The sequence below is a fragment of the Hydra vulgaris genome, chromosome 12 (assembly GCF_038396675.1).
Source record: "Hydra vulgaris chromosome 12, alternate assembly HydraT2T_AEP".
NCBI classification, from domain to species: domain Eukaryota; kingdom Metazoa; phylum Cnidaria; class Hydrozoa; order Anthoathecata; family Hydridae; genus Hydra; species Hydra vulgaris.
This window is the reverse complement of record NC_088931.1, coordinates 80,614,073-80,627,602: the sequence shown is the minus strand read 5'-3', so window position 1 is coordinate 80,627,602 and position 13,530 is coordinate 80,614,073. Positions and strand designations below refer to the sequence as shown.

General features: G+C 25.5%; 1 protein-coding gene across 3 annotated transcripts in view; it reads right to left on the bottom strand.

Moving 5' to 3' along the window:
• Nucleotides 1–13,530, bottom strand: part of LOC100211845 (histidine--tRNA ligase, cytoplasmic) — an 89,682-nt gene that overhangs the window by 5,942 nt on the left and 70,210 nt on the right. For all 3 annotated transcript variants that reach the window (XM_065814608.1, XM_065814609.1, XM_065814607.1), the window contains 5 exons: nucleotides 8,513–8,620; nucleotides 5,611–5,709; nucleotides 3,894–3,987; nucleotides 2,488–2,615; nucleotides 2,140–2,245 (listed from right to left, as the gene is read on the bottom strand). In XM_065814608.1, coding sequence (XP_065670680.1) covers nucleotides 2,140–2,245; nucleotides 2,488–2,615; nucleotides 3,894–3,987; nucleotides 5,611–5,709; nucleotides 8,513–8,620 — 535 coding nt within the window. The remainder of the gene's footprint in view (nucleotides 1–2,139; nucleotides 2,246–2,487; nucleotides 2,616–3,893; nucleotides 3,988–5,610; nucleotides 5,710–8,512; nucleotides 8,621–13,530) is intronic.

Genomic DNA, 13,530 nt, shown 5'->3' with positions numbered 1-13,530 from the left:
TCTGAAAAATACAATTTAATTTTGTTGCTTTCTTTTTATCAGATACAGATATACATACATACATACATACATACATACATACATACATACATACATATATATATATATATACACATTAATTTTACATTGTTGAAAATGCAAAAAAAAAAAAAAAAAAAAATTTTTTTTTGAGAAAATAAGTGGGGCATGGCCCCAGTGCCCCGGATCATGGACCCTCTGGTTGTCTGCCCTGAAAACAATTTTAACTCGCATTCATCAGAACTACATAAATGCTGAAGTTGTCAGAGCTCCAGTTTGTCTGGAAAGTAGTGAAAAACCTAAAAAAAGAACGTGACACAAAAAAAAAAAAAAAAAAAAAAAAAAAAAAAAAAAAACCAATCCAGCTTTTATTCATTCAAAGTTTAATTACATGAACTTTTCTTTCTCTTTTGTTCTACTCATTTATAAAAAGAGCGCGCTATGAAATAAAAACTTTTCTTAATTAACATAGAATTAAAATTAGAGATCAAATTAAATTAGAAATAAATAAACAATGAGCAAAGCAACTAACAGTCCAATCTGGGACTATTTTGATATTAATGAAAATAATCAACATAAACAACAACAATAATCAAATAAACAACACAATATCGCATAATTTTAGGGTTTTTTTTATTTAATGTTTAGTCGTTATAAATAATAAGTAAATTTAGTTCAAGATATATTACAATATTTACAGTTGCAATATAATAAAAAAAAGATGTTTAATGTTGAACTTTTTATTTAGTTTTTACCTACATATTTATACATTTACAACTTTTTAACTACATATATTATAAAAAGACTTTAGTAACCCTTTCATTAAAATCATTTGTTTTAAATTATTTTGACATGATTATTCAAACTAAGTTTTTTTGATAGACTTCCCAAACTTCATGCAAAGCAAATCCAGACGAAATATTGTCTAACCAAATAAAAATGCTATTACTAATTTTATACGGGTAATTAATATAAAACAATTTTTTATCATAATGTTGATTGAGATAATAAATATTCATCATTTATTAACATTAAATATAGTGCAATAACCATTTATAGCAATGAGCCAGCATAAAATATTTCAGGTTTTTAATATCTTTTTTAAATGTTAAAAGTAGAAAATAAATAACTAAACAAATAATGAAAAAATTTATGAATAAAAATAAAATTTTTTTCCTTTTCATTTGTCAAAAGTCTACCGTGACATCAAATACTAAAACTTTTATGAATTAAACACGCTTCAAAGGAATTGCCAAAGTCTGTAAATTGCGATATATAATTTAAAGACTCCAAGTTTTTGAGTAAAATAGAGAAGGTGAGCTTTGGCTAAAACAACAAGATTGTTTTTCTCGGTATGCATTCATTATTTATTTTTAATCAAAAAAACTTGCTTCAAACCTTTTTTTTAACATTATCTTAAATATGAACACAACATGTGTCAGGAGTTTGAGATCCCTTTAAATTAGGTGATCAGACACACCATGATAAAGGTATTTTTACATTAATAATATAATAAGATATATTATAATAAGGACAATAAAGATATCTTTTTGGGTTATAAATTGTAATTTTTTGGAAAATTGTTAATTTTTTTTATTGTCTACCTAAAAAAAAAACATTTACTCAAAATATATATAAGTTTTAAAAATTTTGTTTTACTAATTGAAAGAATAAAAATAAAAAGACATCTTTATTGATTCCACTCGCACAGTCCTGTTTACAAAATTTCTAAAACCAAAGTTAATATTTCTAGTAATAATGTTAATAATGTTAAGTAGCCATTGTCAGGTAAAAGTTTGTACTAGCTACTGCTAGGTAAAAATTTGGCTCAAAAAGGCTTTCTGTAGTTATTGTTTTTGTGTGTGTGTGTGTGTGTGTGTGTGTGTGTGTATATATATATATATATATATATATATATATATATATATATATATATATATATATATATATATATATATATATATATATATATATGTATATATATATATATATATATATATATATATATATATATATATATATATATATATATATATTATAATACATGCTATTATAATATAGCATAAAGGGTATTATAGTAAAAAGTATTTCAGCAAATAATAATTATATTAACTATTTTACCTTGATCATTGTTAAGTAACTCTGGCGGAAATGATGTTATGACAGCTTCATAGATAACTCCAGTATAATAATCCAGCCCACGTGCAAGACTCATATCAAATGAAACCTAATATTAATGAAGCACTAAGCAATATTCTATGTTTAACATATAATATACTTTTTTCATTAATGTTAAAATATTAAGTCCTTTTCCAAAAATATTCAAGTGCTTTAAAAAAAATAAATAAAATTTTTTAAAATAAATTCAGTTTTTTATTTTTTTTGGTATTTTAAAAAGATGTCAACTACTTGGTAACAACAGTTAATAAAATAAATGTTTTGAAAAAAACAAAAAAACATTTTACTTACATTTTCTAAAACATTTAACACTTTACAGTAATTAAGCAGTAAAAACATATCATCAATTCCTTGTTTTCCTAATTTATTTTTAGATAATTTTTCGTCATTTTTCAGTTTCTCAACCAGATCAACACTACCTTTAAAAATTGAAAAATATAACAGTATATTTAGGTAGTTAATGGTTGTATATATTAAAAGATTGAAATTAAAAAGAAAAATTTACAACCGTTAAACCCACCCTTGAGAAAAAGAGCTCTTAAGGGAGATTTCAATGATACATTGATAATTATTTAAAAATTATTTTAAATAAATGTTTCGGTTTTATTATAAAATCATTATTAAAAAAATTATCAATGCTTATAAATTTATGTTCAAATGTTAATATATATTTTTGTTTTAAATTTCTGTAGAGAAAAAACTAATATTTATAGGTTGGCAATGCCTCATCATGATAGCCGCTGTTGTTATTTATAATTTGTAATTTTACAAGCGTCAACTTGTAGTTTCACATGTTAAAGTTTTACCTGTATATAGTTTTAATTGTGTTTGTAAACTTAATATATTCATATTGTTGATAAAGATAATTTTTTACATTCATACATAAAAATCTAAAATACAATTACTGCACAATGAATGTTAATGCAATCTATGACAAGTTACTGGTATGCTAGTCATGCTAACTAACGCTATTAACATTAATGCTAGAGTCTGGTTACGTTTCACTAGTTACTGGACAATTACTAACTTCATTTCTTTTTCAAAAACTGTATAGTAAAATGATTTTAAAAAAATATTTCAATTCTACAGCAGCGCTGTTTAATTAAAATACGTTTTTTGAGTATTTTAATGTCTAGGAATTTGAGGACTTTCCAAAATTTTATAATATCCTTTATACAAGCTATATTTAAGTAGTCTTTCTCTAAGTCTTTAGTTTAAGCATAGCTTTTTTAACAAAAAAAAAAAAAAAAAAAAGAATTATTAAAACAAACTTTAATTTCTATAAAATAACAAATGTATTTCTTTTCATTTAAAAAGTTTTAAACGCATTTTTTTTTACAATTAATCGAAATGATTTTTTATAAAATTTGCATGATTAGATAAGGTTTTATTTTTTTAAAACTCAGTCAAATTGGTTAGATTTGCGCAATACTTTGAGAAATTTCATAGCGGAAAATAAAGGCTCAAACTTCATTGAAATCAATATAATTTTATACTATTTTAATTAAGAAAATCTAACTTCATGTTAGCTCACATAAATACATTTTTTTTTGTGAGTTAACCTGGTGCACCCCTACTGAAAATATTTCAGTAAAAAAACAAAAAAATCAAACAAACAAAAAAAAATCAAAAAAATGCAAGTTCCACTCAAATCCTGGAAAAAAAACAACAGCAAAACAACTCATAAAAACTTTTACCATTTAGCTGAACATATTCATATATTTTATCGGCAACATCTTCAGATAATCCTTTTTCATCTACCATTTCTTTTTTTACTTCATTCCATGGTGTCTATATATATAAACCACTTTTAATGTAAACTTTTTGTAATGAATGCAGCAGTGGATAAAAAACTTTAAAAATCAATATAAAACTTACTAGACAAAAAATACTTCTAGACAGAAATATTTCTTTGTTTTAACCAAATTTTAACAACAACATTAATGTAATGATATTAACAATAAGATCAGCAACACAAACTTTAAATTTGAAATTATTAGACATATTATCATTATGCAGATTGACTGGTTATTTTATTTTTATATACCAGTGCTGGCCAGATACAAGAGCTGCATTTTAATACTAATGTGAGCTAAAAAATTAAAATTAATAATTTGTTTTGAATGTTTAACATCTGTCTTTTAAATAAAATTTTCTTCTTAAAATATTTTAAAATTTATGTGTTGCCAACTGGTGATGAAATGCTGTATTGTTATACAACACCATAATATGTGGTAGTGGTGTAGGTAGTGGTAGAGCATACATTTCATAAGCGATAGGTTCCAAGTTTGATTCCAACCCCATCCCTGGTAGTACCACGCTCAACTTGTTTCTCCGCACAGCAGCCTTGTTCATCAAGGCTCGTTTTTTGGGGTTATAGAGTTGAGAGAGGGCTATAATATAATATTTAATTTTCTAATAGATTTCACAATATTTAAACTTCTAGCTTCATTATATAGAAGACGTTAAGGTGGTGCCAGCAGATATTTTTTTTATTTATAAATAAGTATAATAATTTATACAACCAACTATTTGCCAAGACTAGCATTGCAGAAAGTTGTCACATGAGGAACAGTGGAAGAGAGAACTTTTTATGAAACATCAGATGAAATCTACATATTATGTTGATTTCATATGTTATTTAAATGTTATATTAAATATTATTAAAATGACTGATGAAATAAAAATAACAATTAAACTTCCAAATAATGCATTTCCTGAAGAAACTCATAATAAATAAAAAAAAGTAGAGTTAAAGCGCTAAATTGTAATAAATTACTTGACCACCATTTTTAACCAGGAACATTTCCACAAAGAAAATTGTGTAATTCTATTTATGATTGCAACACCAAGCAGAATATTTAATCGAAAACTATGACCAATATTTACCAAAACCGACCTTTTGAAAAACTCAATAATTTGATTATGCATCCTAACCACCAAAAATACATCAACCAAAGAAAAGCTCACTTGCAATTTAGAATAATTACAATTTTAAATAATTTCATTTTAAATAATAAAAGTTTCAGTATTAAACCGATTATTTTAGCAATTATTTGTGACCTTATTGTCTTTTCATTTTCTTTAGTCTTTCTTATTGCTATTATTATATTTCTAATTTTATACATTTGTTTAAAGTTTGTAATAAATAAATAGATAAAAAATTTAAAAACTGTTTCAGTGTTTAAAATAAATAAATAAATTATAACAATGTGTTTAAAAAAATAAAAAAATTAAATAATGAAGCCTGTGGTTTTTTTGGTTGAAATAAACTGGTTGAAATGGCAATCAAAAAGTAAATTTAGATTATATTTAGCATTTCAAAATAAATTTGAGCAGAATATATTAGCGACTTGCTAACTTTAATCCTAAGGAAAAAGTATATGTTCACACACACTCAATTAAAATATTTACTTTATCTAACTTGTCAACAGATGAACAGATTGTACGAAACAATTTCTCTGGAACTCCGCAAACAGCAAATATACCATCTAAAAGTTTGCGATGATTCACCTAGAGACAAAGCAAAAGCAAATTAAATAAAAAAAGGAAATATAATTATCATTACATAAATATATTATGTAAATTAAATCATCAATGATATTACATTTCTTTTAGTATTAACAGAGCAATATTTGTCAACAAGTCCAATTACTATATATATATATATATATATATATATATATATATATATATATATATATATATATATATATATATATATATATATATATATATATATATATATATATATATATATACATATATATGTATAAACATTGCATGTGATGAATAAAATTTCCCAGCGCGATATTGCACTCGTAAAAATGAAACAATTCATAAACGAGAACAATTATGCGCGCTTGGCATCAAGTTTTGGAGAGCGATATTCAGAGTTGGAAATTGGTTCTCATGAGGCAATCCATAAATTATGTACGCAGGCATAGAGAGGGGGTCATTCAAAAGTGTACCAGTGCATAAGGAAAAGAGTGGACAATTTTTTGTTTGAATTTTTTTCATGTGAAGTCTGGGAAATCAGATGAAAAAGCTTTGGTTTTTTGTTAATGAATTTGTCTATCTACCGGAAAAAATATGTTACTGCAGCTTTGATATTAAATAAAAACAATGAAATATTGCCATTTTTTTGTACAAAACAAAAAACTGTTTTCTCATTTAAACCGAATGCTAGATTTAATTATTTTCAAGTGAATTATTCTTTATATACTTGATTATATACTTAATAAATATACAATAGACTTATATAATATACTTATACTAATATAATATATATTAGTGTAAGTATATATATACTTACAAAAATTTAATATATAAATAACTTCTATACTGATGTATATTTGTAGAAATGTGTTTGTTACATCAGTGAAAACCAGATTATGAAGTAATGTTACATTTTTCTTTTGTTGTTTGTGAGCATGCTTCCAAAAGTTTCAATAAACAATACGTATAACAAACAAAAATAAACAGCAGAACCTTGTTAACCTGGATTTATATTTTGTCTGACTTAACAAACTAAGCAAAGTTTTCCATGTGCCAGACTTTTTGAAAATGTCTGACTTATGGAGGTTAGGTGACTTATTATTCTAAATTTTTCTGTTATAGTTCTAATTTTTCATTTAATTTTTTTAATAAATAGACTTTAATACAAGCTTAACCAATTCGAAGATATCAGTGAAAATATTTAGTTTGTTAAATTATATTTGACACAAAAATATTTGATATTCAAACATTTTGAATTTTATTTGATTTTTTTTTAATTTTAAATAATTGTCATTAATTAATAGAATGTGATTGAACCTGTATGAAATTGAAGCTATAAGTGAAGTTTTAGCTTGATAAATGATATTATGCTGGAAACTTAACTTTTAAACATTTGTTCGGAATTTTTATTGAAGTGTTGCAAGTTTTGATATTTTATTACATGTGGTAGTGGTGTAGTGATAGAGCGCTCGCTTTACAAGCGAGAGGTTCCGAGTTTGATCCCCACCACATCCATGGTAGTACCGCGCTCAACTTGATTCTCTGTGCAGCAGCCTTGTTCGTCAAGGTTCATGTTTCGGAGTTATAGAGTTAAGAGAGGGTTATAACCACAATTAAGTAGCCTCTTTTTCTGTAGTGGCCTTCTCGGCCTAGGGGAGATAAATTAACAAATAAATAAAAAAAACCCATGGATTTTTATGCAACTCAAAGTAAAAGTCCTACTTAAGCAAAGTTTTTTGTCAAATGGACCTGTACAAATTTGCAAATGGTTCGACTTAACCAGGGTACGATTAAGCAGATAATAAGTTCAACTGGAATTAAAAAAAAACAATCACACTGAATTTAACTTTCAAATAGAAGAAATAAACCATCGGCTTTCTTGCACTGAGATTTTTAATTTCAATCTATGCCACATAAATTAAAATTAGAGTATGTCACACATAAATTATGCATGGTTTTGTTATTTACTTTATTATAAATATAAATTCTTTATTTAATAATATGCAAACTCTACTGTTTAAACATATTTTCACTTCAGCAAAAATATAACCAATAATATTTTCTTTAAAATACTATCGTAAAAAAACAGGCGTGTTTCACATGCCCGTGATCACATCACTTCTACTTCATCACAAGACCTGTATATAGGTGTATGTTAAATCTATATATATATTATAAATGTATATAGGTGTATGTTAAATATATATATATTAAATATATATATATATATATATATATATATATATATATATATATATATACAACCCTCGGAATTAGGAAAAATGAGGTCGGCATCAGATTGGCAAAAACTATTTGATACAAAGGTCTGACCATAAAACATAGAAATGAAGTCGAACACTTTCAGGTCGGCATTGCCGAATGCCGAAGCTAATTGCAAGGGTTGTATATATATATATGTATATTAAATCCAGTTATTATAAATATATATATGTATGTGTGTGTATATATATATATATAAAATATATATAATATATATATATATATATATAAATATATATATATGAATATATTTAACATTTTTTGTCAGCAAATAGAGCCAATTTTGATGTAAGATTGTCAGGAAGATCATTAATGTAGATGAGAAATAATACAGGAACAAGTATGGAATCTTGTGGTATCCCAGAAGATACTGAAAATGAACTGTTAACTCTACAGGTCATCTGTAGAGTTAACAGGCATCTGTAGAGTCAGTTATATAAATAAATATGTATATGTGTGTTTGTATACATACATACACACAAAAAGTTGTTATATGGTATTTTATAATAAAATGAATAAACAATAAATTTTTAATTACCTTAACTAAAAAATTCCCTAAATTTAATTTTTGTAGAATTTCAACAACTATTTTTATACACTCGGCATCTGGAATCAACGGATCATATTGTCCAGCAATATCAAAATCCTAAATGAAAGAATATAAAAACTTAAACAACTACTTTGCAAAATATGACAAGTATTTCATAAAGAAAATTATTTTTCATAACTATTTCTCTTCAAAAATAAAAAAAAAATTTATTTTTATTTCTGATTTAATATTATAATCATAATTCAGAATTTCATACACAATCCAATTTTAATACATGATTATCTCGAGTAACTCCATTTTACTTTTACACTAATCTAGAGATAATCATGTATTAAAATTGGATTGTGTATGTAATTCTGATTTATGATTATACTATTAAATGTTGCAATTTATTGTTTATAAATGTAATGAAAATGAAGCGCGTTTATAAATAATACTTTGTTTACCAGCTACAATTTTTGTGTATATTTTGTTGTACAAAAAAGTTTTGTTGTCATATCCTGTTGTTGTAAAGGTGTGCAGAGGAAGAAGTTGCAACCATATTGGAGAAATCGATGGAAAAATCATTAGTATGGTTTAATTGTAGTCATCATATGTCTATGAGGTTGCTTGAATTTTAAATCTTTTTTTGTTGGAAACTACAAACTTTAACATAGTTTAATCATTTTATATCAGGGTTTTGTTATTTGAAAATGTGACACAAGCATTCTATGGAGAAAAAAAAAGATCTAATTAACAACTATTCAAAAGATTTCAAAATGTTTAGAAAACCATCAACCAGTCAAAATCAATCAAATAAATCTAAAAAAGTGCAAAAAGGAAGCAATTAAGGAGAACAAGATTTAAACAATCAAGGAAATTCAAACAATTAAGGAGATTCAAACAAGAATCAAAAAGAACAAACATCTTTTTATTTAAAAAATAGTTTTATTAAAAAAAGTTATTTTAATTGTATAAACTTCAACCATAATTTCGACTTTCATTGTTTACAATTGAACTACAAGCCACCCAGATGGATGATATTATCCCTGACTTGATCAATATAAATAGAGTTCATTAATAGAAAAATAGATCTAGTTGCAGAATAAACAGTATTGCTCCGTGAAATTTGATTTTTCAAATCACTGTTGATAGACTTGTCACCAAGCATGGCTTTAAGTGCAATCAAAGACTATATACAGAGTTCAACAAAACAGTCTCAAATGCATTAAAACTCATTAATGGTTTTTAACACTGAGAAATATCCTTGTGCTGGCCAAGGATAAGTTAAATGAGAAAATGCAGTATGGGATTGCCTAAATATTGCTGCAATATCCCAGAAATAAAACATTCATCTATATTTTTTTAATTCCTCAACAGTAAAAAAAAAAAAAAAACTTACATTTTTTTATTTAACAAATTCACTCCTAATAAAGCTGCAGGCCAAATTTGTTGCATGGAATCAGTTTTTTAACAAACTCAATCCTAACAAGGCTGCAAGCAAAATATGTTGCATGGAATAAGTTTCTTAACAAACTCAATCATATCAAGTCACATTCATTGCACAGAATAAGTTTTTTGGACATGCCTTCTTGTTAAACAATTAAAGATAGTAAGTCGACAAGGTTGTGTATAATTTTTGAAACATATGATCAAACTTTATTTTATAGCTTTAAAGAGTGTATTTTTAAAATAATAAGTCTTGAAGAATAATAACCTCTTTAAGTAATACAATATTTTTTATAGACAATTCCTGCAAAATATTTTAGGAACTTTTCTACTTTATTATATATCTTTATTATGGGATTCCATACTGGAATTTTGAAACAAAAATTTAACATAGGTTAAACAAACTTTGTAAGCACTTATCAAAAGTTAATAATCATTACTGATGAAGAACTTAAGAAGTTAGATTCGTCATTATAATCATCATGATTGTCAAGATCATTATCACCATGATCATTATGATTGTCATCATTATCATCATCTAGGCTAGATATGTGTGTGTGTGTGTATATATATATATAAATTATGTTAGTGTATTCTACAAACAGAGTGCTCTATGTTCTAAAAGAACAGAGCAATAATAAATTAGTAAAAACACTTATCTAATTTTTGATTTCTTCTACACTGTGTTTCTCCATCAGCAGGTTCATCAGGAAGAAAGATTCTTCCTGATGAACCTGCTGATGGTGAAACACAGTGTAGAAGAAATCAAAAATTAGATTAGTGTTTTTACTAATTTATATATATATATATATATATATATATATATATATATATATATATATATGTATTGTAAATAGAGAGTGACACAAAGAAAGAAACAATTGCCACCACCACCTCATCCTAAAATAAATTTTCCCATTCCGACTCCATTCCCATCAATTTTGTCCCCATCAACAAAGCAAATTTTATAAACCAGCAAATCACATCCAAATAAAAACTCTTGCTTTTTAAACCTTTTTTAATAATTCATAAATTAAAACTGTCCATGATTCAATTTTATTGTTCCATATACCTATTCTTTGTTCAAGCAATGCAGAATTAACTCAATTTATTCGAGATAAAGAAACACTTTACATAGTGGAGTATAAAATTCTCTTTAAATTTGGTTATTTCCTATTTAAAAGTAGATTATCAGGATTTTATTTTTATTAACCTGGAGCCTGTAATAAAGCCAATTATAGCTAAAGTATATTTATCAATCATTTTTGTTTTAAGGGAAAAATAATTTTTTAAGTTTTTCATATATACTAAATAACAATTTTTTTTAAAGTTTACAGCAGATACTCTATACCAGCTGACCCTGAGTATAACTGAGATGGTAGCCGTGTAATGAATAAGGAAAAAAAGATGGTAAAGATGGCAGCATTTTTTATATCTGGTTTTCAAAATCCTATATGATGGACAAGTTGACTTAAAAGGACTTGGCTGCTTTTAAATCAGCGTTTGAAATAAGGTGTAACACTGTCAAAAACAGACACGCCCTTTTTATCACCATGGAGCACCATATTAGGTAATTAATAAAACAGTTAGTTATGCTGGCCCAGCCAATAGTGTGTTCAACATATAATGAGATCCTGATATATTCAAAAAAAAAAAAAAAAAAAAAATTATTCAAAAGTATAACTATAAAAGTAAAAATTTAATTTTTTATACTGTTAAATCTTCATATTACTTCGCTTCATTTGAGACACAATATGAATAATTTTTCTTGATAATATTAAGAACTTGTTATATGTTCAAAGATCTTGAGGGACCCCTAAAAATATTTTTTTATTCAAAAATTTTTTAAAACCAGTGTTTTTTCATCATACAGAACACATTAAAGAGGTGGCAGTACATATCTTTCAAAAATGTTGTATTTTGGGACATCCTACTAGCCAACTATGATGTTTAACAGGATAAAAAGAAAATGTTTGAGAAGTTGGTCAAGTGGTCCTGACCAGTTTCATATTGGTATATTGAAGGTAACGGTTATTAGCAGGTCAGCGATCTTACTAAACTTGTAGGTTCCCAGAGCTGGATCCTGTTCAAGGTAGCTAAGATTCTTTTTGAAGATGTGGAAAAGTGGATCAAGGGCGATGTTATTCAAACATTTGATATATTTAAAAGATTTATGAGGATGATTAAATGTGTCAATGACTGTGCTGAAAAAAATATCAGGCTGATCAAGCTTTGTTGAAGGCTACAGATCAACAGTCAGACAACATGAAACAGAGAAATATGTTGGTCACTAAAAAAAATTTAAAAAAAGACTTAACAAAAAAGCAGCATTAAATATGGTTAATTTTTTTTAACTATCAATTTTATAAAAATAAAAAACAGGTTTTTTGTATTTTCAGTCTGTTTGGGCCTTAGAGAATGGGTAAAACTTGAGTTTTTTTTTTTGGCACACCTTCTTGGTGTAGTTAGGGTGATTTTAAAATATTATAGCGTCTGTATGATATTTTGCTGACAACATACTTCCATTAAATGATTATATCTGTAAATTACGAAAAGATAAAAAAATTAAAAATGATAAATTTTGCCGTAATATATAATTTAAAAGTGTTTAAAGTAAAAAAAAACCAGACCAAAATTCTTTTTTTTCTTAAAAAAACTTTTTAAAATCATGATTGCTTGTCCAAATTTGAATAAGATTTAAAAAAATATATGTTGTTTAAGTGAAATGAACATCATAGTTTATTAATATGATCTGTTCTGATCGTTTATTAACAAACTTTCCTTATTATAACCTTTTTCTTGATCAGATTTCTAATATTTTTTGTAAAAATTGATAGAAATTTTGTGCTTTGATAATTATATTTGATTAATATGTACTAGAACAGATTAGAGCTAGGATCTATAGTAGAGTAGGGCAATTTTTAAAAAAAAATTTATTAAGTTAACGCTTTTGAGCAGAATTGATTTAAAGACTCAATAAATTCTTTAGATTCACAATTAGGGGTAATAAAAAAGTTTTGAAAATTATATAAATAAGAGAAAAGTTTTTTTAAACATAATAAAAGCTTGAAGCAAAAAAAAATTATAGCATCTAAAGTTCTTTTTTGAACGTAATACGCTGACAAAATCATGCTAATTCCAAATAAAAGAATTTGAATAATTTATAAATCTCCTTAACTACACCGAGTTAGCATAGATACTACAAAACATTGCCTGCATCATCATTATTTGTTTGGTCATCGTCCTGCCAAGAAACCTTTAATATTATTAAAGAATTGCTTAGCACAAATAAAATTTGCCTGAGACCATTTGAATTGGACTTGGAGAATTGCATTGGCTATCCAACAAAATACTAATGTGCTGTGATAAAAAATATGAAATAATCATAAATAATATTAATTTTTGAACTTTTCCATTTGTTTATAAACTTTTGCACGGTTATACTTTCAATATATTTTTTAAATTTCTTCTACAAGTTATCATTTTTTTTTGAGTTAATTATACTATGTAGTCACATGAGAGGAATAATTGGTATAAATTATCAATTAAATGGCTGTTTTAAAACTTTTGCACGGTAC